This window comes from Rhodamnia argentea, chromosome 1 (assembly GCF_020921035.1).
Source record: "Rhodamnia argentea isolate NSW1041297 chromosome 1, ASM2092103v1, whole genome shotgun sequence".
Classification (NCBI taxonomy): Eukaryota; Viridiplantae; Streptophyta; class Magnoliopsida; order Myrtales; family Myrtaceae; genus Rhodamnia; species Rhodamnia argentea.
This window is the reverse complement of record NC_063150.1, coordinates 5,015,529-5,041,888: the sequence shown is the minus strand read 5'-3', so window position 1 is coordinate 5,041,888 and position 26,360 is coordinate 5,015,529. Positions and strand designations below refer to the sequence as shown.

Genomic DNA, 26,360 nt, shown 5'->3' with positions numbered 1-26,360 from the left:
TATTACCCATCGATCAATGCTTCCGAACTCGAGCCGTTCTTTACGAAACATGCTTAGGATTTGGCTACCAATGTGCAGTCGTTAAGCAACCGGTGGTCACCAACGCATCGATGGCTCAAATCCTACGTCGAATCACAGATTTAGAAGAAGAAGAAAAGGTTGGAGCATCCCTTTAAGGCTCCGGTGGACACGCCATCCTTTTTTCAAACACATAACCGACATCATCATCTTCCTCCGCCATTAATGCCCTCTCTCTGTTCCTCTCTTGCCCCTACTTGAGCCTTCTTTAACGCAACACGCCTAGCCAGAGGGGAGGGGAGCTTGGTGCTCCGTGCCCATGGCCACGTCCATTGGTCCCTGTTCTCTCGTCAACCGAAGAAGACGACAGCAGCAGCAGAATTTTAAATTCGATTTGGTACGGACCAAGTCAGACGGACGCTGAGGTCAACAATCTCTTTTTTATTTTTATATTTTTTTTTTAATATTTATCTTTTTTTTTAGCAGTCGTTGTCATTTAATGTTTAAGTGCTAATCGGTTGTTCTGCTGCGGTTTACTGTTCGCACGCGCTGCGGTCCTCCCTCGCCTTAAAAGGCTCGAACCTGCAGCGACAAGCTTCAGAGAATGACTTGTCCCTTTCTCCTTTACTACAACATTCTCTTTTTCATTTTTATTATTATCTTCTCCGTTCTTGTCTGAAAATAATGGTAGTTAATCTTTGCTTCCTCTGTTGAGCTCAGAGGAAAGTGCGTTTTAGTTAGTTAATTAACGAGTCGGTTAATTAGTTGTAGGCATAAGAGGTTGCCAGCAGAATTTCGCGTAACCCAACAAAGAAGGTGAACGAAGTACAATCCCCTCTAAAATTGTGGTTGGAACGATGAAAGTTCATCCTTTCCGGGTGCGTGTTACCGGCAAATAATTAAATCTAGCTAAGTCGAGCTCTAGCTTCTTTGCTACCATTGGAATCGAGCTTGAGCCGGTACATGCTAATGCTCGGCCTATGTCAAGTCAATTTTGTTGACTGGATTCACTCTCATGTGGACAAAGCCTAATAAATTGCAAACTTTAAGGTTTGAGCCCATTAGGACAATCCATATATAGAGATATAGTTTCTCACTATTATTATGTTGTTGCCGCAAAAAAAAAAAAACGTTTTTTAAGATGCAATAGCAAGAGAAAGCAGAAAATCTGAGAAAGAAAGTGTCGTCCGATTTTCATCAAGCTGACAATTGGCAGTTGATTTGTGCTCCTTGCATTAGGTGTTTCGTGGATTGACTTGAATATGCATTTTGGTGAGATTTATTCTTAATGTCTGGTGAAGTTCATGTGTATTGCCAAGAATAGTGTTCTTGATGTTATTATTGCCACGTGCCTCTAGCGTTACCTAAAGAAGAACTTTGACAACAACAAAAAAACCAAAGAAGAAGTTAGTTCGCCCAATTTTGTTTATAGTGAAAATTTTGGGTGAACGTGGTGGGTCCCATGGTTTTTGATCTCCTCACACCGAGGAATTCTTTCACGTAAAATTGCTTCACGTTCGTGGGTGCTTGATATGTATATTGCTCTATCATATTGTTTCCCATTAGATTTGCATAAGATGGCAGATTATTTTATTTCCGTCGCGCTAATCCGAGGTCGTGCGCGCTATCATAGTTTTTCCCATCGTATTTTCTATTATCGAGGGCGCGAGCCGGGTGGAGCTCGAGCCCGGAGGGCTGTAACGGGCTTGACCCGACCAGATTTCAGGGCGGGTCCCGATTCTCTCGATTTCTCGGATTCCGCCACAAATCTGAAAAGAAAAGAGAGAAAGGACACAGAGAATGTGAAAGGCTCCAAGGGAGAGGGGCCTCTTTCAGGAGTTTCAGACAGCCAAATGAGGATGTGGGTGGGGGGCTGGCTCTTTTTCTCTTTATTCCCCTTCATTTGTAACCTTGTGTGCCTTTGAGAAGATTCGGGTTCTTCTGAGACCCGACCCACCAACGTACAAAATTCAAAACATCGAATTCCGCCATGGCCGGCCATCACTCTGTATAAAGCTCAAGTGAAGCTCACAACAAAGTGCAGCTGCAGATGAGAATATCCGATGCTAGCTTTTGTCCTCGCATAAGAAGATCGACTTACCTATTGACCCCATTTAACGCCATCCCTGCAAAAAGAAGAGAAAAAAGAAGATTCCTATTGATACTCTTTTCCTTCTTTTGCCTTTGCCATGATCCATTAAGGCCTACTTCCCTAATCAAGATTAAGGAAAGCCGGGGACGGACACAATCGCACGAAATCAATTAGGGGTGGAACTTCTTTTCGTCGTTCTTCATTTACAAGAGAATCATTTCGGATCGATATATCCGCTATCAGAATGTTCGATTTTAATGAATCGGCAAAACATCAATTGTCCACCGGGCGAACCCGCTGCCTATCGTGGTTCCATCCAATGGGGAGTGGGGCAGCGCATGTCCGATGACATGTCCAAACCCAGGCGGCTTTTAGTGTGCATGCCATAATCCGATAGTTGGAACTTCGAGGAACTCAAAATCACAAAACATTGCCCTCAAATCACTCTCTCTTAATTATTATTTTTTAATTCATCCTCACGTTCTCAAGTACATGCCTTTGTCCAAACGTCGAGGTATAAATAGTCAACACAATTGTCAATTGATGACTTGATTAGAGATATTACCAAGTTTAATTATCGAGGGCCTTTATCAGACAACGTGGACATAATCAGCTAATCTAAACACATGAAAGAACGAAAAACGTGCCAACCAAAATAGAATTTCAATCGAGATGAAAGAGAGGTCAATTAGACGATTCGCTACATGCAAATTTGCTTTCTGATTAGCAAAGCCAACTTCGTGGATTAGCCATAATTGGAAAAGTGAGGGGATAATTAGCATATCCTATTCATGGGCCTGGGCTTTTTTTAATAGGCCAATCGAGTGAAAATGTCCCATGAAAAGCCCACTGATTTTCTTCGAACACTCTTGGTTCTGATTTGCATTTTGATCTTCGCCCCTTCTCCCAACTATACACAAAGCAAGCCCCACAAAATATTCGTAGACCGCGACTGCCATTGATATACTGCTGGACATGGAGGCCGGTGGATCGATCAGTGGGTCCTCACTTTGGCGAGCGAACGAATAAAACGCATTTCGAGCTAAATTCCCGTTCTCGTGGAACTGTCTCGACCTAAAAGAGACTCGGTGCAAAAAAAGGAATTCACTGAACACGTGTTAATTAAATTGCCGACGAGAATTTTGCACAAAACCACTTTCGCATTCTGAATTTATGTCCTTGTAGTCCTGCCAAATATTAGATTCAAATGCTTAAAACATTCAAATGGAGATTTCTATCCTCCTTAGTTATTAGTTATTACACACGTTTAATACGAGATTATCCTTTTCTATTTTTGTGCACACACCCGAAATTGTGCTTTATTCTCCGGTGGAATCGAAAAGAACTGTTGGTAAAGTGGAGATCACCGATAGCAAGACGTTCAGTTTAGAAACCGCAGATTTTGCCGTGCCCCCACCGCCTACGGGGCGAGCCCATCACCGCCACCCAACCACGATGCGGGTGGGAAGCTTGACACCCGCGAAACACCTAAGCTCATGCCCGTCTTTCACGGATTAACCAAAGTTTTCCAAGATCGAGGATGAACCGGGTTCTGTTTCCCAACCCATCTTTCGGATCATAATTGGCTATCACCACCACGTAACCCTAGTAGTCCCACTGGCCCATCCCATGTGTTCAAACTTTCAAGAACAGTAGTCAAGAAATTATTAGATGGAGGAATGAATGAATGGTCTGCAATCATGTTAAAGACAACGATCTCCATCATTAACGCGACGTTACCAACCTAACAAGACAAGCCGGGAATCGAACTCGTACGATCGGCCTCATCGAAGCTTCAAGAATCACCGTCATCACCTCCTTGATGCGTCGCGTTTTCCCGATAAACAAAGCCCCACCGGAGTCGTTGGCCACTGCAGCCGCATAGGAACGAACCCAAAACTTGGAACCTCTCGGCCTCCCCGTGAACTCCGAATGCCTCCAAATTCTCCTTCACGGGTTCTCCTTTCTCCACGTCTGCTTCCCAATAATGCACCCACCACCTTTTGCTTTCTCTCTATATAACCACACATTGTAGGCACTCAGTCTCCAAACACAAGTTCCACAAGCACTCTGCAAGAACCACTCCTAAAAAATGGCTGCGAGTAGGTTGATGGTGGTGCTGGCGGCGGCCGTGGTGGTGGCCGTCGCATTGGCGGGAGGCTCGGAGGCGATAACGCTGTGCAAGATGAGCGATGATCAGCTGACGGCTTGCAAGCCGGCGGTGACGAAGCCGGACCCGGCGGAGCCGACGCCGGAGTGCTGCGCAGCGCTCTCGGCGGCGGACCTGGGCTGCCTCTGCTCGTACAAGAACTCGGCCGTGTTGCCGGCGCTCGGGATCGATCCCGGGCTCGCCATGGGGTTGCCTGCTAAGTGTGGTCTCACTCCTCCCGCCGACTGCTAAGGTATTCAATGCCGCGAGGCCTTTGAATAGCCATTTGGGCTTTTAAAACGTAAAAGAAGTAAGACTTAGCCTATAAAGAGTTTTGGGCCTTGCGTCACCTAGGCCCAGCTATTAAAATCCGGAGCAGACCTTTTGAATTTCAATTTGGCACGTGAGATCCTCGTGTCAATGTTGGGAATGCACGAATTTGCAATTCCAGGGTTTGAATCCTAAATCAACACTTGCTTTCATTGCCTTGATAGATGGATGTATAGACAATTCAAAGTACTCTTTTGTGCTCGGCGCACGTAGGGACAGATGATTATAACCCATTTGCTGTTTTGCAGGTTACCTGAGTTAAATCTCAAGACTGGTTGTAGAAAGCTCGAGTGGCTCGTTTATTTTTCGACGCTCTTAGTGGACACTTCCACTTCTATCTACTGCCCATTTGTGTGTGGGTGCGTGCTTGCAAGGCGCTTGTTCTGTTAGTTAAAAGATCGATCCATTTCCAATATTGTGCTTCCGCAGTTCTTGTTAAGCTGTTGTCTTCTGTTCTCTGAGTTAACGGAAATTTTCCCAAGAATGTATGGTAGACGACCTCTTTTAGGGTTCCAGACACCGAATCGCAAATGAATGGATAGCCGAACATGTGACGATTCAAATGTTAGGTCCCGGGGGATTGGAAAAGCTAGAGAAGCTCATCGGCCGGTGTAAAGAATATTTTCTCATTGGGTAGGGTGTCGCGATCCTTTGGCATGAATTTTGGGGGGGTCTCTTTTTTTTTTTTTTTTTTTTTGGGTCTTTAAAGCTAAAGATTACAAGAATTTTAGGTTACCTTTACACCGTTTTGAGGTAAGGCGCTGGCAATCCATACAATGTGAAGAGTTTTTGACGATACGACTCGTCGTCCCATGCTATAGACGTGAAAAAGGAGAAAATGAGCAGAGAGGTACAAACTCACGACTCCCCTACAAATTGCGTGACCTAAAAGATCGCTGAGGCTCCGGCCTCCCCCTCGGCGGAAGCCATTATTGGGGTCACGTTGAAACGCGTTGTTCGTCTTTGACCCAGAAAGGCACCACCCCCGTGGGCCCCACCGTCCGTCCAATCCTATTCTCAGTACGAAGATTTCATCGGATCTTCGCAACCTTCTAAAAAGGCGACGCGTGTCGACTGTCGCGCAAGTCCAGCGTACCGTCCATGCCAGGCGCAGCATCGTCTTCTCACTACATGGTCCAGCGGAGGAGAGTGTCTTCCGTCGCTGCCACCCTTTTCCCATTTTCATTTCACCCAGGTACACTGCCCTAGGCTTCTCTCTGAGAGAGGGAGAGAAGAGGGGCCCGGGGGGGGCCTGTTTTTTCTCAGTCGCCCAAGCCTCGAACCCCATTAAATATTCCCCCCACTAAATTTTTTCTTTACTAACCACTTCTTATTACCATCGCCCCGGAATAGAAAAGTAGAAATCAAACTACGAAGCGATTGTACTAATCGAGCATCGAGGCACTGCCTAAAAAAAAAAGTCTGTAAAATTCTATTTGAGTCTTAACTTATCCGCAGAAACGCCCTCGCATATCCCCACATTGCAAAAACTAGCAAAGTCTACTCCATCAAATGTCGTAAATACCCTTCTTATCCAAAAGTGCAGTTTACTTAACGAACAATAAAGCCTCCCCCAGCGAGCCGGAACCAAACAGGTAACGGATGAAATAGACGACAAGTCAAAAAGCACGCCCATCCCGGTCAATAAACCGGCAGATGTAGGTTTTTAAAACGGTAAAATGGAGAGAGAGAGAGAGAGAGAGAGAGGATTTTCGGAAAGCGCAGCAGGTAAAAATAACATCATCACGGTGTCAAACATATTCATTGCCCTATTCATGACACCTAACCCCCTAATTCCTACCGGCCAGAGAAAGAAGCTCTTAGTTCCAAGAAAAAAGAGGGTCCCACAACCCCTCCGCCTCCCCCCAAAAGACGACGGTTAGACGGAAAAGCAACTAACACATAACGGAGACGGCAACGCATAAAACTGAAAAAAGAAAAGTCCAGCACAACTTCTTGACCATCCAACTACGTTAAACGACAAAACTTCCTCTACTACGCCTCTTCCGCTTCCTTCATTCAGTCTCGGCGCACTTTTTGGCTGGGGAGCAGATGAGCCAGGTGAAGCCGTACGGGTCCGTGACCTTGCCGACGCCACCACCGCAGCACGCGCCGTCGCCATCGGCAAGCTCGCCTTCCGCCACAGCTCCGGCAGCCACAGCCTTCCGAACGGCGGCTTCCACGTCCTCGGTCTCCAGGCAGAGCACGCATCCGGTGCCCTCGGTCTTCACACTGCAAGTATGGTGGTACCAATAAAAAAATTTATTATCTCCGAGGACAAAATGTCGAGAAAAGTTAAGTTCTCCAGCACCGGAGAACGACAAGCGCAGAACACGGAACGAAGATTTTCTGGGACCACATTACCCTACCGGAGATAAAGCACGCGATAAAGATTGCTTAGAAAAACGTAGATCGGAGACTAAATATTAAAGGTCAAGCTAGAACTAAAGTACAGTGAAAAATGGAGGATCGATCCGTGAGGAAGAAGACATCAAAGACATCGTCACATATACAAATACACAGTAAAAGGCGCGGTCGCATGTGTATAATCGAAGGTAAATCACAATGGACGGTCAAAAAACAAGCCTAATGACAAAAATCTATCAGGAGAGGAAAGAGCGAATCTCGTGAGACAAACATCGAGCAGGTATTAAGCGCGAGGGGACCGATCAAGCCATTTCCGTTCCAGATTCAAGCGAGGATGGAACTAAAACGAGGTCTACATATTTCAACGTAAAATATGAAGAAACAAAAGGTCCAAAAGGTTCTCTAACCCACACAAATGTTCCGACACAGAAGCAACTAAACGATGAACATGACAGGACATGACATCAAAAATAATCAGCCGAGGAAAAACAGCACAGAAGCCAAAAAGTCTAATAAACAACATGGAGGTAGTGCAGGTTTTCGAAGGACGATCTAGAAAGACACATTAAGTACTCCAGCTGTGTCTTCGGCCGAGAGAATAAGACTTACGGAGCAGCAGAATCGTCTGTACAGTCCGAGACGAGGATGGTGGTGCCGGCGAGAACGAGCTGAGCGGAGAGGACGAGAGGGAGGTCCTGCTCCGCCTTGCGCTTGGGGTGGAAGGTGCGGCCCAGCTCCTCAGCACCGAAGGCCGACTTGTAGAACTCGATGGCGTCGCCGGCCTTGGGGGCCTCCACCACCAGCTGCGGCTTCACCGCCGTGAACGCGACGGCCTTCTCGGTCGCTCCGCCGTTCAGGACCTCCTGCTGCGCCATCGGAGAGGGAAATGAGAGTTTCGAGAAGGAGAGGGGGAAATCTGTGAAACCCTAGGAGAGAGAAAGCTAAGAGATTGAGACGGAAGTGGATAAATGAAGTTGGTGGGAGTACAGTGTTGGTTTTTATAGAAGCGCAGTGGGGGTAAGCTGAACCGTTTGGTGCCTTTTTCCAGTGTGAGGGGTAAAATTGGGAACGAGACGTTCAAACATTCTAGAATGGCCTTGGCTTTTTGGCTTAATTACAGAAATGTCCAACCTTTCTCGGCAAACGCGGGCAGAGACTCGCAAGGAGCATGCTGTCCGCACCGCATTATCAGGATTTTATTATACTGTTTATTTTGTAATGCTACCAGCCGAAATAAAAATAAAAATAAAAATAAAAATAAAAATCATAGTGAGTAGTAAACTACCAATCATGGGTGCTTAATCGGTTATATATGTCCTTCATATGTAGAAATGAACATAAACGAAATACTGTACAAGTACGTTAACAACGTCCTATATCTAAGGCAATCCGCAATTCAAAAGCGGGATGATACTAAAATCCGCGCTGCTCCCTACCTTTCTCCATCATGGCATATGCGGGTCGGTTGGCTTCACGGTGCCGGGGATGTGCTCCATCGTCAATCAGGTAAACTGTTCGGGGAAGGGTCTTTGATAAAAAGAAGTCCTAAACCTATAGTTGTAATTTTTTTTTTGTACCAATTCAGTCTATTTGGCTAGCCGGAGCTGACTTGACAACATTTTATTATGTATTTTAATATTATTCAACGGTTTCAGTTTTTTTTTTATAATAATTTTGTTCTTTCTTTTTCTTTTTCCTTTTTTCTTTTTTGGGCTAGTGGAGGTCGCGCGCCCTAGGCTTGTGGCCGGCAGCCTCCTGCTAGCTCAAACCCGAAAAAAAGAGAGGAAAAAAATTATAAAAAATTGAAAAAATATTAAAAAAATTTGTCATGTCAACGGGCAAGGCGCCACGTCTGGTTCGATAGGTCAAATGAACTGAATTGATACAAATATAAAATGTTTATGACTGAATTGATATAATTATAATAGATTTATGACTTTTTTAGTAATTGTCCCACAATAAGTGGGCATCAGGGGAGGTGGTTTCTTGAGCAAGACCTCCTCCTCCTCTTCTTCTAGGCTCACCTCAATACACTTGTCCTCACCCTATCTGCCCTCCCAGCCCATCCGGCCAAAACATACTTTGAATGGATTCAGACAAACAGTTTCCTCTTTAGGCCCGAGCCTTCCCCTAATGTTTGCTTAGACATGCGCATGTCCAATTAATTGAATGACTTTTTTTTTTTTGGGGATAAAAACATCATTGCTCCCAAACCTTTTCAAATTGTTGAATCGAAGATTGAATTTTCTTTTATGCAGTTGGTTCTTTTATTAGAATTTTTTGCTTGCATGTAATTTTCATTTGTTGACCCGAAAAGGCATTGTAATCTTTTTGGAAAGAACCAAACTCTGCGAGAGAGAGAGGAAAAGAGAGGAGAATGGAGAAATTGCAAGGGCCGGTATTGGTTTTGCCCACGCACCAATGAGGGCCGCTAAGCCCCGACCGGCCTTTGTTAGGTCGAGCGACCTTAAGTGATGCTTGGTGGGGGTTCGTGGAACCCCGACCAAGGCTAGATCTAGTAGCTTAAGGTTGTATGATTTGCGTCAAATATATGTGTAGTTTATAGATTTTTTTTCTATAATGTTTAGTATATTTATTTTGTCTTTTCAATATTCTTTATCACTAATTATAACTTATTTTATAACTATCACATAGGATGCCACGAGGCTAGTTAACGTTGATCACCACCATATAAATATTTCCATCCAATTGTGATGGGAAGACCAACCAAAAAAAAAAAAAAACAAACTTATTGTTAGGGAGCCAATATTGCAAAAAAATAAGGAACCAAACTGAAATAATTTGAAAAATTTTAAGGATATATTATTCAATACCCTATCTAATTCACAAGAATATTCCGCGGGGTTCCAATTTTTAGAATTTTATAATCCTCTTATTTGTCAGCTAGTGACAAGAAAGCCGTCTTAGCTCAGCCGGTAGAGCGCATGGCTTTTAACCATGTGGTCGTGGGTTCGATTCCCACAGACGGCGGAATTGTTTTTCCCTTTTTATTCCAATTCTCTGCCTCTGTGCCTGTGCGGGGCCTGCGGGCTAAGCATGTGGTCGCACACTCAAAAACCCCTCCCAAAACCCGCTCTTCCAAATCGAGAAGCTCCAAAAATGGCGCTACTGAGCACAGTACTCCTTCCCACTTCACCTTGCCCATCTCCCTCGCCGAAGCCGACCCTTCTCCCTCCTTGTCTCTCCTCAGTTTATCTGCAATCGCAGCTTTCTCTCCCCCGTCGCCACCGCTTTCTCAAGCGACTGGCCAACAAGAGTCGGCTTCGGTGCTCATCTAGTGGCCCCTACGAGGTGGGAGGGGCGTACCCGGATGAGGATCTCGACCCGCAAGACCGACTGGGGACGACCCGACAAGGGAATCGGAAGGTGGACAGTGCCCAGTACGAGGCTGTCCTCAAGGGAGGCGAGCAAGTCACCTCTGTCCTCCAGGAAATGATTACCCTCGTAAGTTCGGTTTCCGGTTGTATTGGATGGTTGAGGCTTTTCATCGAACAAATAGATTATGTACTGATTTTGGCTTGTTTTGTTGTGTTTGTTTGTCTTTATATTTTTATAATGCAATTCTGCACATGGCTCAGTCGTTAGAGGTGTCTAGCTTTGCGATAATGAAGTTGAAGGGTCCTCACATCGCCCTTTTTTCATTGGTTTCCTTGCTTCTGAATTTGCTGCAGACACCAATTAGTGAGTAGATGATAAGCTAGTGACATCGGCCCTGTATTACATACTCAGTCACCAAGCCTGTACCAGGTTGTGAGAATTCACTTCTATAATTCATCCGAATGATTATGCTTATGCAAATTAAGGACCCAATTTCTGGTTAGGGTGTTTGGGGATGGTGGGAAGAAGATTGAGATAAGGAAGTTTGCTTGAATTTTTATTTGAATCAAAAGCATGTTCTTATATTTCACTTGAAAACTTTGTTGAGCATTTGGCGGTGAGAGCAGCTGCACCAAGTGTGGGCTTGTGAGTCTGTCTGCCAATGCAAATCTTATTCTTCTTTTCCAATTTGTTCTTCCTTTTGCAGATTTTATTGGCAATATGTATCTTCTCCAAAGTCTAGTATTTCTGTGTGAAACTCTTTTTTCTTCTCATGGTCACTAATGGATCAAAAGGGTATGCTGGGGACAGCTGCCCCCAGCTTCCAGGTGTTTGATAAAAATTTTGTGTTATTCTCAACATATATTGTGCCTCAAAGGTACATGCACAATTGCTTGTCCCATATTCCTATCAAAAAACTGCGGCTCTTCCATACTTGAATATTATCCTAATTAATGATTAGCGTGATTGCTTAAATCTAGTCTCTTATGTCTGCTGGTGGATGCAGTTGGAAGATATGAAGATGGATGAAGCATCTGAGAAGGTTGCAGTAGAATTGGCTGCACAAGGAGTCATTGGAAAAAGAGTCGATGAGATGGAACCAGGGTTTATGATGGCCTTGGACTACATGATCCAACTTGCTGAAAAGGACCAGGATGATGAGGTACTACTTGAGCATCTGAGCATCAGAATGGTACACATTTAACTGTGTCGAGATACGTCTTCTTCTGTTCTCTGCACTGTGTATTGGTGTGCCAAATATTTTTTTAGTTGTTTAAAATTGTCTAGTCCTAGTTGTTTATTAGTCCAATATGTGAGGAGCTTTCGATTTATATCAATTACATAGAGGGAGAATTCATGGTCTCTTAGGGGCGTATGGTAGCGCTCTAGAAACGCGTATGGTAAAAAAGTGTTCCCAAAGTGTTCCGGGAACACTTTCAGAAACGGGAACACTTTTGGGCAGAACGAGAAACAAAATAACTTGTTTCTTGTTCCCGAACACTTTTATCAAAGCTTTTGAACACATTTTATAACGCAAGAGGAACACTTTTTGCAACCCTCTGTTCCTGGACTACTCCTTCACACTCTCAAAGACGACGACTTCTTATCAAAGCTTTTGAACACATTTTTTTTTTGCAGTTACCAAACGCGTTTCTGTTTCCAAAAATCGTAGCCGGGAACAGAAACAGAAAAAAGTGTTTTTCTTCTAAAAGTTGTTGCGGGAGCAGAAACGTTACCATACGCACCCTTACTGGCATTTCTCTCCTTTTAATGGTTCTGGTGATGGCACGATCTCTTATATCCTGTAATAGTACTATGGAATCAACTATCAAGCAGCAAACTTTTGACTGATTCTAATTGCTTTTCTTCAGCGTAAGTCTCTGTTAGAGGTGATCAAGGAGACTGTGCTAGCTCATCTAACAAAGAAATGCCCCCCACATGTAAGGATGTTCCTTGACTGGAGAGTATTTGTTGTTCTGCAAATGTCTAAGCCTGATATTCTGCTTTTGTCTCTAGGTTCAAGTGATTGGCTTGCTTTGTAGAACACCGCAGAAGGAAAGCAGACATGAACTTTTGCGCAGGGTGGCTGCAGGTGGTGGGGCGTTTAAAGGTGAAAATGGCACCAAAGTTCATATTCCCGGGGCAAACCTGAATGATATTGCAAATCAGGCTGATGATTTGCTGGAGGTAATTAGCAGAAGGAGACAAAACCTTTTTTACCTTTTTTAATTTTGATTGTTTCAGGTATCTTCCATCTTATGACGTCTTAATTCATTTGTTGTTGGTGTTGTTCTGTAAAGTGGTTTGTTGCGTTTCTTCTGTAGCCATTGTGTCCAATGTTTCTCTCAGCTTATCTCTAATACAATATCCATTATATAATGCCCTGCACTGCTTTATTTGGTGAAGCTTCTTGTATTTGAAATACATAATCCTTCCATGGACACTCAAGGTGGCTGGGAAATACCTTTTTTTCCTTCTTTTACTTCCATGGAACACTTCATTCCAGTTAATGCTGGTTCAGTTGTTGATATCGTATTGTATTGCTGGTAAGGCAGAAGGCACAAAACCAATCTTTCAAAAGACTTTCTTTCTGCATTTATGATGCTCATCAGATTTGCATGAAACTTATCATCTTGCTATGTCTTGAGATCATTCTTGTACAACTACTTTAGGTGAATATCCTTTGCTTATTGGTATCTTGTGCCTATTCATGAATGACTTCTCTGCCAATATTTGCAGACAATGGAAACTCGGGATGTTGTTCCTGACAGAAAATTACTCGCAAGGCTGGTGTTGATAAGAGAAGAGGCAAGGAATATGATGGGCGGAGGAATACTGGATGAAAGAAATGATCGTGGGTTTAGTACTCTCCCTCAATCAGAGGTCTGTTAAGTGATGCACTTAATATTTTTCTATAGTACGTTGTGACCACTCTCTCTCTGCTAAGTGATGCACTTAATATTATTTGAAAGTATGCTGTGACCACTCTCTCTGCATTTACAAAGTCATATTTGATTTGCTATTGCTGTTTTTTCCTTTAGTACTTTTATCATGCAACAGCTCCTGTTTTTGTTCTTGTCCTGCATGGTGGCTCTAGCATGACTCTTGATTATTTTGTTGCAGGTGAACTTCTTGACCAAGATTGTAGCATTGAAACCAGGAAAAACCGTACAGGAGATGATAAAGAATGTAATGGAAGGAAAAGATGAAGGTGCAGATAATACTCTGGAAGAAAATAGCAGTGAAGAACTTTCAGGTGGCATCGCCGGAAGGGTGAGGTTCACTCTTCTTATTTTGAAGGGGACTAACGTCTGGTACTAAAGCATAAATTCTGATATCCCAGGCAAGTCTTTCTGGACGCAGACCTTTTCCTGTCCGGCCTGGCATGTTTCTAGAGACTCTCACTAAGGTACTAGTCAATACTTGAGTACTTGGTCATCATAATGGGAAGCAAATTAATTCAAGCTTAATGGAGAATTTTAGAAAGGCTGGTGGGCTAGACAAGCTTGAGAAACATCTCTATATTTACTGACATAGATTTTATGAAAATTTCTCAAAAGCTTTGGGAAAGGCACTGAAGACACTAAGCTTTTCCCATAAGCATCTTTATAAAGCTCGACTATGCTGGGATCAATGTCAATGCTTTCACTGACCTTAGAGTTTCCTTTAATTTCAGGTGTTAGGTGGTATATATTCTGGCAATGTGTCTGGCATCACAGCCCAGCATTTAGAATGGGTAATATTTCAGCACATTGATATCCTTTTTCACTGGTCAGAAAGAAAAGAAATCCTCCTCTCTCTCTCTCTCTCTCTCTCAAAATTGTGGTGGATTCTCAGAAATTGCTTCTATTGCTTGATCAACTTAGTTGACCCTTTCAGCTCCTATATCTATTTTTCACGGAATATTGTGTAAAGCTTGTTTCAGTTCTCTCTCACTTGTTCTCAATTCCCAACCTGTATAGGAAGAAATGATAAAATGATACCGCTTATTGTAGTGTTGTCAGACCTTGAGTGGCCGTAATTTTACTTAAGATTCACTTCTTGATTTGACTTTTGAAATAATTTTTCTCATCTTTGTGTAATTCCCGCTAATGCCAGTTGCCTCTTTTCTCTCATCTAGGTCCATCAGAAGACACTTAAAGTTCTTCAGGAAATAGCATTTTAGAGAGCCTCAAGTTGCATAGCTGATTCTCTGTTTCAATCATTTTTGTTCATCTCAATATAGTCTTAAATTGTGTAGAAGTATTAGCAGCTCCATGTTGTATTGATAATTCCTGGCCGAGTGTCGTTTTGCATCGAATTCGAAGTGCCATGCTATTATTACTTAATATTCCTATTTCATATGGTTGTGGCATAGGTTTTTTTTCTTTGTTGTAGCTTTTTCAATCTTTTCTCTTGACATGTATGCTTGCCCATGAAATGATAAATTGACACTGCTTATTATGGTGTTGTCAGACTGTGAGTGGCCTTAATTTTACCTGAGACTCACTTCCTGCTTTGGCTTTTGAAATAATTTTTCTCATCTGTGTGTACTTCTTGCTAAATGATAAATGTTAACAATTCCTGTGTAAGAAGAAATGATAAATTGACACTGCTTATTATAGTGTCCTGAGTGGCCGTAATTTTACCTGAGATTCACTTCCCCATTTGGCTTTTGAAATAAATGTTCTCATCTGCGTGTACTTCCTGCCAAATGATAAATGGTAACAATTCCTGTGTAAGAAGAAACGATAAATTGAGACCGCTTATTATAGTGTTGTCAGACCCTGAGTGGCCGTAATTTTACGTAAGATTCACTTCCCGATTTGGCTTTTGAAATAATTTTTCTCATCTTGGTGTGCTTCCTGCTAATGCCAGTTGCCTCTTTTCTTGCATCTAGGTCCATCAGAAGACACTTCAAGTTCTTCAGGAAATAGCATTTTAGAGAGCCCCATGGTACGTAGCTGATTCTCCGTTTCAATCATTTTTGTTCATCTCAATAAAGTCTGAATTGTGTAGAAGCATTGATAGCGCCATCATATGTGTGTTAATAATTCCTGGCCTAGTGTCGTTTTGTAGCTTTTTCAATCTTTACTTTCGACACGTATGTTTGCCATGAAATGTTGTCTGTAATGGGACGGAGATTCTCAATTACATCTTTTTTTCATACCATTTTACTTATAAGGAGGACATGAGTGCTGACTACTCAGCGATGTGCTTTTCATGTCTTGCCATAACGAGCTCGACATGCCGGAAGTCTCTATCTGGTTGCTCATAAAATGACTGCACCAGTTTTCATAAAAGTACGGTCCATGTACTAGTATGTTGTTTTGATTTTTATCATATAAATTGCAGCACAATGGCTTAATTAACTGGACTAATTGGCTCAAGTTTTGAAAGAATCGCTGCTTTCTGGGTCAAAGAGTGAATGAACAAATCAAGAACATGGCATTGGATCTGTAAGATGTCAACTCGAGAGAAGCGGTTCAAACTGACAACTTGCTGGCGCTCATGCCATTCCCCCAAGCTCTATATGTTGGCAACCACAGACAAGGTTATTGACGCACACCCTGCGCCGGTATAATCCGCCAGTTACCCTTGATGGGTTTGACCTTCCAGTAAAGTTTCTTGCTAATGCTTTCGAGTCAAGCTCATTTCTACCATAATGTTGGCGGTTGCACTTAAAACATGGTGATCATCTCTTTTCTTTTCTTTTCATGTGCATTCCAGTTGAAATCACATCAAACGAGTTCTGTACTGGTAGTAATCACTAACCAGTTTCTACTATGACGAATTCATCCAATTCTTCTTGTGAAGTGATGCGGTACTACATGTGGCAAATTTCGGGTTCAGTTTTACTGTGGTAACAACTCGAATGATCACCAACATTCAAGGAATTCCCTGAACCGGTTCTTGAAAATTTTTGTGTGGAATTTCTTAGAGTAAAAGGAAGACAAAGATGTCGGTGGGAATCCGGATTGAAACCAACTTGAGGCGGAGGGCATTTGCTTTGTCTCTTGGGTGTTGTCAAAAAGTTGTTCGCAGGTTGTTTCCGGGGATTAGACGGCAAGGTCTGAAATTGACTCCTGAATATTTTATTTTTCCAAGCCAAGTTGACTTCCTTTTATCGCAGGCGGTGCAGATGACCCCAGTTTGTCTTTCTCTCGCGATGGTCTGTGCTTGGAACTAAAATCTGATTACGAAGACGCGTTCCTGAGACTAGTTTAAGACCCCGGATTTTGACATTGATTCCATAATTAGAAGCTTCTAATTCATTGATTACAATGGAAACTAATTAATGGCGACATGTCGAAATCCTTTTGAATTGTGAACGCTAAGCTCACATTTGCAATGGAGAGTCAATTGTGCATCTTGGAATCTTAAACCCCTCCCAAAAAAAAAAAAAAAAAAGAAAACGGAAACGGAGAGAGGGAATGATATTTCCAAATTCTTAGGTGTGAGATAAAATTCACGGTTCTCTAGTAATTTAAACTTTTTAGAGTAAACAGAGCAACATCGGATCCTAACGCGGCATCAAAGTTAGGGATCTCTAGCTGGATATTCGACTCGTTTCGTTGCGGACATAAGCGAAACAGCCTCTTTCATGCTGGAGATAATTGACCTATAAAGCTACTGTTCAATTTAAGAATGTAGTGGATCCGGTTCATGCCTCCACAGCTAAGAACTAAAAAGGACTAATTGGAGCACAAAAATTGGTTCAGGCGTCTCCATTAGATGACGCCCGTGGCTGAGTCTAGGTGGTCCCAAAGCAAGAGGGGGAATCAATAGAGACAAGTCTCTTTTTGCTAATCTCGACGCTAACCCTAATTATGAGGTTGGTTAAAGAGTCTAATCCCCCTAAGGGCTCCCCATCTCCCTCTGTACGTCGATTCGCAAGCAAACCCAGGCCCACCATGTTCCGCTTTCTCCATTGAAGGAAAGAACCCTTTTAAGAAAAATGAGCACTTCTACATTGCCCATGTTCTTCTCAAAGAGTTTACCTAATCAAATTGGATTTTTGCACAGAAGTTCCCTGTCCCCGGTTCTTGTTCAGTAGCTCAGTGTCCGTTTATTTTGCGAAAAAAATCCATGTTAAGAATCCAAGAAGTTTTCTTTTGGTTCAAAATAATCACAATTTATGAAGATTAATTTTCTGTTTGTTGTTTTGTACAAATGAATGCTGCCTAATTCACTAAAAAAAAAAAGCTATACCATGTTGGAGATTTTTTTACCAAGAGTAATTAGTAAAAGGCATAGAGCTGGCCTTCTTTCAAAATATCATAAATAGTTCTTGTAGGTTGAACGCTTTTTTCAAGAAAATATAGAATAGCAAGAATATTGGGATACATTTGATTATTTACTGGATCATAAAAACCCACTTTTCGAAGATCTCTTCCTTCTCTTCGAGATCAGACATCAATTGCAACGATCAAGGTCAAATTGTGAGCCTATTAAAGAAGCAAATCCAATGCCCTCACTTCCATTACATAGATGTAGATTGCCTTGGGCATCTCTTCAAAGACCATGACCTTGACTTCTGCTTGTTGCAGGCCTTAATCCACGCTTTCTCTATTAATAATGAGATTTCCCGATTTTCACTCCTTTCGACTAACGATTCTGGCAACAAAAGTTATTTCGACTAACATTGGGCTAGTTGAAGCTAGAAGATTTGATTGTCCCAGTTCTTAGCAAAGGAAACTTTTTTCAGAGAGCGTTACAACAAAAGGGGCCTTGAAACCGCTCATGCTCCATCCAGTACAAAAACGAAGAGATTCATAGAATGGCAGAGACAAATAGAGCTTTTGATGTATGCTTCGAAAGAAGCTTGTACAATTTGGGAAGGGAATTTGATTTATCCAAATCTTTGGGCGAGGTCGGCCTCACCATGGGTCTACAAGACGCCGGCCAGCCATTGCCGGGCCTTGCTGACCCGCCCGAGCACTCCCCAACCCATCGCTGCCGTGGTTGGCGATGGTGGGGCGGCGACAATGAGGGCTATGAGCCCTCACCACTCTAATTGCATTTTTTTAGTTTATTTTTAGTTTTTTAGTTTATTTTTATTTTTTTAAATATTATGTGGATTTTTTTTTATAAATTTTAAAATTTTTTATTGCGGACTTGGAAGCTCTGGCGAGCCACGTGATGCTTTATCATATTTCCAATGAGGCTTATCGGAGTTAGCACTGAAATAACCATTTTTCAAAAAAATTGATACTTAAGTGATCTAGAAAAAATATTGGCATTAAAGTGAGCACCGTACATAATTTTTGGCATTTCGGGTGTCCTTTTGCCTTAAAATGTCTTGCAAATGCAACACACATTAAGTTTAAGTTTCAAAAAATTCGATAGTGAGAAATTTTTTCACTATAGTCTCTAAAATACGTTATCTTCAAATAATGTATACAAAGTGAATGTCCATGTACCCTGAAATAATGGATAGAGTGTGTCTTAATTATGTTTTCTTAATCAAGTTAATTTATCTAGATGTAGACGATATAGTTTAACGTTAATTTAAGAGAATGTTGAAGCAAATATATATAGCGTATAATGTCATTTCCTTTTCATTTAACTCAACAAAACTATCTATCAAATTGTTACGAATTGATTCAAAATAAATATCTGAAATTAACAAAATTCATCTAATAAAGAAAGAGAAAATTATCAAAAAGGTTCTAAACCTATTGCAATTATGTCAATTTAGTTATAATTTTTTTTTGCCAATTGAATCCTAAACTTTTACATTCATGTCAATTCAATCCATTTGATCAGTCAAAGTTGAAGGGGATATCTTTAATATTTTTTTAATATTTTTCAAATTTATTAATTATTACTTTTACTTTTTTCCTGTATTTTTTTTTGTAACAAAAAAGGAAAAAAAATATTGAAAAAAAAAAATATAATTGAAAATTTGAAAATTTTTGAAAATTTGAAAATACATTAAAGATCATTCATGCCAATGCCAGCTGGCCAAATAGGCCTGTATTAGCGCGAATCGAAAGTTTTATAATTCAATTGGAAAAAAGAAAATTTATCATTGAATTGATACAATTACAATAGGTTTAAATGATATAATGACAAGAATAAAGTTAATGAGCTTCAGATTTTTTGTACTAAAACTTTCTTCCTATTTCTTTCAATTTGGACAAACAATTAGTTGATGGATTTAGATAAATGATCTAAATAGTATTCCTTAAATAATGAAAAAAAGGGTCTTGCGTACATTTAAACACAGTTTAAAAGTCATGAATAACAGGGGAACTTTTGTAACATATATCTTATTTTTGGGGAAATCTCAATGAACCCCAAACAAGCGACGCTGAAATATTTTATTTGTCTTTTCATAATTTTACATTCCATGAACATGCCACAAAAGTAACGAAACTCTATCGACATATAATTGCAAAGATTACACCCCTTGAATATTCCACATATCGATCTCAATGTTGGAAAAGTCATCCAAAAAGTCCTAAATTTATTGCACTTTTGTCAATTGATTCTTTAATCTTTCAATTTTACCAATTGAGTCATAAACCTTTTAACATTTTGTCAATTGAGTCAATTCAGCCAATTTTACCCGAAAATTGGTAATGTGGATGCTGAACATCCTATGTGGCATGGTCGGCACTGGCATGTTTAATTTTTTATAATTTTGTTTAAAAAATTGATTTTTTTTAAAATTTTTTCTTTCTCTTTTTCTTTCTATCAAGTTCGGCAAGGGCCGCGAAGCCTTAGCTAGTCGCCCCTTGCTTATGATTGGCGAGGGTTGAGGAGCAACCCTCCCTAGGCTTAGAAGAAAAAAAGGAAAAGAAGAAAGAAAGGAAAAAAGAAAAGAAAAGAAAAGAAAATAATTATAAAAATTATCCACGTCAACTTCAGCTATGCCACATAAAGCGTCTAATTCAGCAATTTTTGGCTAAAATTAACCCCGACGGACTTAATTGGCAAAGTGTCAAAAGGCCTAGGTGTCAATTGGCAAAATTGAAAGGTTTATGAGTGAATTGACCAAAGTGTGATATGTTTAGGACTTTTTGGACCATTTTTATATCGTTTGCTAGATAAAAGAAGGGTACAATTTTCTTACCATAATGTCCTAAGCCCATCTATTTGTCTCATCTAATTGCATTTCTCGATTCTTTTTGCATCCTCATTATGATTTTCGCGAGGTCCATACAAAATTTTTCTCCCCCAAGCAAATGACTAGATACCGAGGTTCAAATGAGCGAATGGCAGGATCGGTAATGTGTCATAGATCTTATTGCAACCTTATAAATGTATCAGAAGCACACGTTAAGAGTTTAATGTCGTAGCACAAGTTCCTCCGCTTTGAAACCCCGTCGTTCTATGTGTTTCCTCGCACCTATTTGATGTGGATTCATGCGCATGTCTTTGTGTTCGATATACATAAAACCTGCCGATACAAACCCCAATTCCCATCCTGGGGTTAAGTCTTATTTAGGGAAAAGAAAGAATAAGATGAGATAGCATTAGATAGCCCCACATCATGGAGGCTGAAAACGAGACCTTGCCCATATATCAAACCTAATGTCGAGCTGGAATCAGCTCAAAGCTGTCAACATATTACTAATTTAATCCGACAATTATTTATTTATTTATTTTTTTACTAAATTTTTCTGATTACCATGCGTGCATGCCAACTTGGCTGTGGTCCACGGCACGGGCGGTCGGCGCAGCAAATGTGTCGCGGAATCAACGATGCCGTTTTGGCTAAACATGCAGAATCCAGACGTTTATCTTCGTGCTTTGGGGTGTTGAGGGGTGCATGTTGATTAAAGGCAAAGACGAGATCGACTTCACGGATCTTCTAAAATCTTTCTCCTGCGTATGATGTCAATATGCGCTAAGCAAGAGGGAACACCGTGTCGAATTTGTCGTCTTAAATCTTCTAAATCCAATCTGAGTCGAATCTTTATCTATTTATGTACTATCCTTATGATCGTTCAAAGGGTTGGTCAGTTCACACGCCATCTTCATTCTTTAGGACAATTTGTCCAAAAAGTTATAAATCTATTATATGGCGGCCAATTCAATAATAAATTTTTTAACTGTGTCAATTTAATTTCTAAACCTATTGAAAATTCACAAATTTAGTCCTAAACCTATTATTTAGATAATTTGCCGGAATCACTGCATTGATATATCGCTAAAAGGTTTAGGGCCAAATTGACATATTATAATTTTTTAAGGATTAAATCGGCACAATTGAAAGGTTTAGGACTAAATTGGCAAATCACAAAAAAAAAAAATTGGAACCCAATTGACATGATTAAAGAGTTTAGAACTGAATTGACTATTGTACAATAGGTTCAGGATTTTTTGGACAATTTTTCCCATTAAATCGACATCCCTGGTCAATATTTAAGCAACGGCCTCATTAATTTTATTGCAGCATGCTTTGGTGAATTTCTCCGCCCCCTCTTAAATAGATAATGCATCAAAATATAAACTATCGCGACATTTAATATTTCCGTGCGGAAGTCTTTTTTTTTTTTTTGGGTGTTTAAATTAGTTCTACAAATACGGAGTGGAGAACGTGCATGGACAAAATGAATTTACCCGCATGGAGGAAATAAATTTATTCTCTTTGATATTTAAAAAGAGAGAATTATATTCTTAAATTCGTGAAGAAAATTACAACAAAAGTGTATGAGTTAAATACTATGCGAGCTCTGTCCGAAAGACTGAAACCATGAGAAACAATTAATGTGCTGTTCCAAACTGCTAAGTCATTACCAATTACCATCATGTGGTTTGACAAAACACCTAGTTTTGCTTTTCCATATTCGGAAATGTTTCCAAAGGCAAACTTTACTACATATGTCACATTATTTCCGGCCTACGCAACTGATTACCCGACAATCTCTTTTAGGTGCTATTACAGTGTCCACATAATACACCACTACTGTTTTTCCTAATATCGCATTATATTAAACTCCCCAAAGGGTGATTTTTATTTGTTTATTTATAGCAATTATCTGCTGAAATTTAATAAAATTATATGGCGACATAAATAATCCTGCGAAGTCGGCATTATCTTCACTCTTCATTTACTGTTTAATACCATCCCATAACGAGTAGGAGAACAATATTGCGTTGACATGGTAATTATCCCGATATTGATTAGATGAGTAGCGTGAATAGCCATAGTATCCACAACTTTGATAAGTTTTGTGTCATGTGAGCAAAAACTACGCGATCAAGGACAAGAAAAGCATATGCTTTAACATCATCCCACTAATGAGTAGGAGAATAATATTGCGTTTGACATGGTAATTATCCCGATATTGATTAGATGAGTGAGCGTGAATAGCCATAGTCCTCGGGATTCACAACTTTGATAAGTTTTTGTGGTTTATTGTGAGCAACCCAGAAGGTGAAACTACGGTCGATCAGGTTAATCAACGATTTACATCGGGTAGTCCAAAAGCATCCTCCGACTGAGCCCGCGAGTCATCATCACGGACCGACACGCGGAATTGAATTGGATCCACGCGTCCGTGGTACGCGACATACAAATCGTTCTCGCCGGCTCCTTTTCTCGGTACGAGAGAGGAGAGACGTCTCGCGACAGAGGAGGGCCTCAATCTTTACCATTTTGGAAACTGCCCCGAGAGGAGGTAGGTGCCTAAGGGAGGGTGGTTAGTTGTGGTGAAAAAGGCTAATCGGATGTTTTATATTATTATCTAAGTGAGGTTTAGCTAGAAAGGTTAAAATTTTTTGCCAATTATAAGAGAACAAAACGAGTCAAGAGCGGGGGAGGGCCCCACGAGGCACAAGTGGGGCAATGGAACCATGTGCACTCATATGGTGGTTGGGCCTCTGCGGGGCCCACATCCTCCTCCCCTCCCTCACTTTACATCCCCTAAATGCTAAGCTGAAAATGAAAGAACCAAACCGCACATGATCCCATTATTATAATTTTTTTTTTTGTGTGTGTTTTTGTTTTGTTTTGTTTTTTTTTTTTTTCATCGTTTGCGCGAATAAATTTTAATTTACATATAGTGCATGTATTCGAACTCAAGAGAGAGAATTTATAAAAATCCTGAGACATAACTTTGAGACAAAAAAAAATGTAATTTCGCACGTTCAAGAGGGGATGTAAAAAAAAAAAAATTTATATATAAATGAAATATTTTCTATTATAATCCCAAAATTTGATTCCCCATCCTCCTCCTGTCACAACCTCTCTCTCTCTCTCTCTCTCTCTCTCTCTCTCTCTCCCTTCACATGTTTTGTGGGTTCCTTCAGAAACATCCCTAACCACATCTCTTTCGCTCTCTCTCTCAAGATACAGTGTGTCAGAACTAAGTTCTCCTCCTCTCTCACCCTTTTGGGTTCTGGGCAAATTGGCCCCTCTGTGTCAGAAGAAGATCTCTCTCTCTCTCGCATTCCCCAACCTGTTTTTTCCTCTGTCGTTTGATCCGATTGTCAGGAGGGAAAGCCTACGAGCAAAGCCATACAAGTTCCAACCAAACCACACAGCTCCAGAAACCCTAATATTTTCCCCACGAAAAAGCTCTCTCTCTCTGAAATGAAGAATCCTCAGAGATCACCCACAAATCCTGGTTCTGTGAGATCTAGGTTCACCCAAGTCTTTCTTCAATCCTTGCTCAGGATAAGGAAGCACAGCCCCGCGTCGTCGTCGTCCTCCTCCTCTCTTGGGGAATTCCTCAAACGATGCCATCGAGTCAAAGTCGCGGCCTACGTTTCCATGGCTAGAGCAGCTGGGACGAGGAGAGCTTGGAGCCGTGCGATGCTTTGGAGAGTCCGCCATGATGCGCACCGACACCGTCTTCTTCAAGGGAGATGCTCGAGATCTAGTTCTCGAGAAAGATCTCCTGGTAAGAAGAAGAGGAGGACGAAGAAGAAGAAGAAGAGGAGGGATGACCAAGAGCACGGTTTCGGGAATGCAGAGAAGCTCCAAAAGCTTGTGCCGGGGGGCGAAGCGATGGACTTTTCTTGTCTTTTGGACGAGACCGCTCATTACATCAAGTGTTTGGTCACTCAGGTAAAGGTGATGAGAAGTATTGCTGACTTTTATTCCCTCTGAGTCTTACTCAAACTATGGAGAGAAAATTTACTGGTAAAAAAGACCAAGAGTGAGATAAATGCTACATATTGGGTGGTAACTGAAGGTAAGTGAAGGAAAGAAAAGGAAAACTTCCAAGGTGCATGATGACAAAATAGAAGCTGGGAAATAAATGAACTGCTATATTGCAATATATATCTGTTACAGGTGATAACTCACGTTTGTGCAAAGAAAACAGGTATCTAGCAAATGTCTGCATATGTAAATAGTTTTCCAACAATGGTCTGTAATTCTCTGTAAGTGCTGCTGTCTCTCTCTCTCTCTCTCTCTCTCTCTCTCTCTCTCTTTTTAACTTTTTGCTGATGGGCTATGGTGGAAAATTAATTGCTGTGTCAATTAATGGGAAGATACCCATTTCATGTTTCGTTTCTATTTGACTTGTTTCTATCCAAGTATTGTCTAGGAATTACTGGAAGGTGAGTTCATGAATAAGGTATGATGTTGTGGGGAACAAAGAATCTACATGTCCTTCCTTTAATTGACTTAAGAAATTTACAAGAACAAATGAGAGATCAAATTATACTTCCAACTTGCTAGTAGTGAGAATCTGTCATAGAGACAGTGGGGTCCGAGCAGTACATGATTGTGTTCCCTATCTCCAGGAGATACACCCTTGCATGTCTCACCAATTTTTCCATGTTTTAGGGTTGTCACCCTCTCAAGTCATCTGAATTCTTCTTATGATTCCTCCATACCTCACACCCCAAAAAAAAATATTCCTTTCACTTGACATTATGACTCTTATTCCTTTATCTGTGTGGTATCCTCAATATGTATAGGAAAGAATCCTATGAGGAATTCGAAGACTAGTCTACAAAATTGGTATCTGAAAGGAAGTAATTGACTGTAAGTGGTCTTTTATGCAAATGGGTCATATTCAAAGTTCGATAGGAGTTTATTTATATACTTAACACTATTTCTGAAAGAATTGCATGAGTTACAGCATAACATGAATTTCATGAGTTGTTTTTTCGTCCACATTAAAATTTGGAAAAATGAGAACTTTTGATGACTAAACTACAGATTGTAGAAAGCTTTTATAGGGAATGGAGAGGTTAGAGACCTGCACTTCCCCACCAGAAATAGCTCAGGAAGAAATCAGATGTTCATAGAGGCTCAAATCCTAACAGGAAGACACACTGCCTTCATAATTACTGTTCTTATAAGATTGTCCCAAGAATTAAAGTTATGTCCAATCTCTAAGTATTAGCAAAAGCAGTTAAAAAAATAATACTTCATCCATACAACAAAAGAATACACTAAGTAATTTATTGCTAGTATTCATTGTTCAATGCTGACTGCGGGCGAATTTCGCTAACAACAACATTGAGACACAAATTTGACCCCATTTCCAGCATAGAAATACATTTAACAATTGGAGAGACATAATTTTTTTGCGCCAAAACGTGGCTCCAGGAATTCTGCCTTCATGTTTCTCCATCGCAGATCAAGTGTCCATTTCTTCCCTTTCAAGTCTCAAGCTAGAATGATAAGAAGATAAGATTTTCTTCTGTTTTTTTTTTGCGCTAAAGAAGATTAGATGTTCTGAAACGCACTAATTTGCATTAAAATCCATTTTCACAATGAACATTCACAGCCAATTTATGGTTTTTATCCATTTTTATTTTCCTTCCAGGCCATTTTTATTTTCTTAAGGGATTCAGACAAGGAGATTCTGTTGGTGAATCATGTTTTCAAGCCCTTTTGGGTGCATGCTCCAAAGCTGGAAACTGGTTTTTCTTTTTATCCATTTGTTTTAGAAAATGTTGTTTTTTTAAATATAGGCTTAAATCTTCACTCCTTCTACATGTTCCTCTAATTAACATTTCTTTGTGGAAGAAACTGAATGATGGGGATGTGTTTGGAACGGGATTTTACTGTGTGAATTACCGAGTGTAGTTTCTGTAGTAGATGTTGTAATAATACTGAAGTGGATACATGATCTATCTACAGTTTCAAATTAAACTAGCCCCATAATA

At 40.8% G+C, this 26,360-nt stretch overlaps 4 protein-coding genes and 1 non-coding gene across 10 annotated transcripts; 4 read left to right on the top strand and 1 right to left on the bottom strand.

Moving 5' to 3' along the window:
* Window positions 1-4,202: 4,202 nt before the first annotated feature.
* Window positions 4,203-4,511, top strand: LOC115753331 (putative lipid-transfer protein DIR1). The gene has a single exon (XM_030691899.1). It carries the CDS (start codon window positions 4,203-4,205, stop codon window positions 4,509-4,511), a length of 309 nt encoding a protein of 102 aa, XP_030547759.1.
* A 1,787-nt stretch (window positions 4,512-6,298) lies between these two features.
* LOC115753385 (uncharacterized protein At5g48480) lies at window positions 6,299-7,940 on the bottom strand. 2 transcript variants are annotated; one of them, XM_048273282.1, is made up of 3 exons: window positions 7,566-7,940; window positions 6,584-6,821; window positions 6,299-6,509 (listed from the first exon to the last, which is right to left on the bottom strand). In XM_048273282.1, exons 1-2 carry the CDS (start codon window positions 7,829-7,831, stop codon window positions 6,605-6,607), a joined length of 483 nt encoding a protein of 160 aa, XP_048129239.1. In that variant the 5' UTR covers window positions 7,832-7,940; the 3' UTR covers window positions 6,299-6,509; window positions 6,584-6,604. The 2 variants fall into 2 exon arrangements, with proteins under 2 accessions (XP_048129239.1, XP_030547833.1); XM_030691973.2 differs by having other exon boundaries at window positions 6,299-6,821.
* A 1,934-nt stretch (window positions 7,941-9,874) lies between these two features.
* Window positions 9,875-9,947, top strand: TRNAK-UUU. The gene has a single exon. It is a non-coding gene; the product is annotated as a tRNA-Lys (tRNA).
* Window positions 9,948-10,026: 79 nt separating this feature from the next.
* Window positions 10,027-16,090, top strand: LOC115753383 (protein PEP-RELATED DEVELOPMENT ARRESTED 1, chloroplastic). 4 transcript variants are annotated; one of them, XR_007197257.1, is made up of 11 exons: window positions 10,027-10,421; window positions 11,302-11,457; window positions 12,167-12,235; window positions 12,312-12,482; window positions 13,035-13,178; window positions 13,419-13,568; window positions 13,639-13,704; window positions 13,972-14,031; window positions 15,175-15,230; window positions 15,630-15,852; window positions 16,005-16,090. XR_007197257.1 is itself a non-coding variant. In XM_030691971.2 (10 exons), exons 1-9 carry the CDS (start codon window positions 10,077-10,079, stop codon window positions 15,217-15,219), a joined length of 1,206 nt encoding a protein of 401 aa, XP_030547831.1. In that variant the 5' UTR covers window positions 10,027-10,076; the 3' UTR covers window positions 15,220-15,230; window positions 15,698-16,090. The 4 variants fall into 4 exon arrangements, 3 of the variants coding, with proteins under 3 accessions (XP_030547831.1, XP_030547830.1, XP_030547829.1); XM_030691971.2 differs by having other exon boundaries at window positions 15,698-16,090; XM_030691970.2 differs by having other exon boundaries at window positions 15,675-16,090.
* Window positions 16,091-23,454: 7,364 nt separating this feature from the next.
* On the top strand, window positions 23,455-24,621 carry LOC115753382 (transcription factor IBH1-like). Of its 2 annotated transcripts, none has more exons than XM_048273280.1 (2): window positions 23,455-23,535; window positions 23,822-24,621. In XM_048273280.1, the coding sequence occupies exons 1-2, from the start codon at window positions 23,520-23,522 to the stop codon at window positions 24,340-24,342; spliced, it is 537 nt and encodes a 178-aa protein (XP_048129237.1). In that variant the 5' UTR covers window positions 23,455-23,519; the 3' UTR covers window positions 24,343-24,621. The 2 variants fall into 2 exon arrangements, with proteins under 2 accessions (XP_048129237.1, XP_048129238.1); XM_048273281.1 differs by having other exon boundaries at window positions 23,488-23,528.
* Window positions 24,622-26,360: the final 1,739 nt, after the last annotated feature.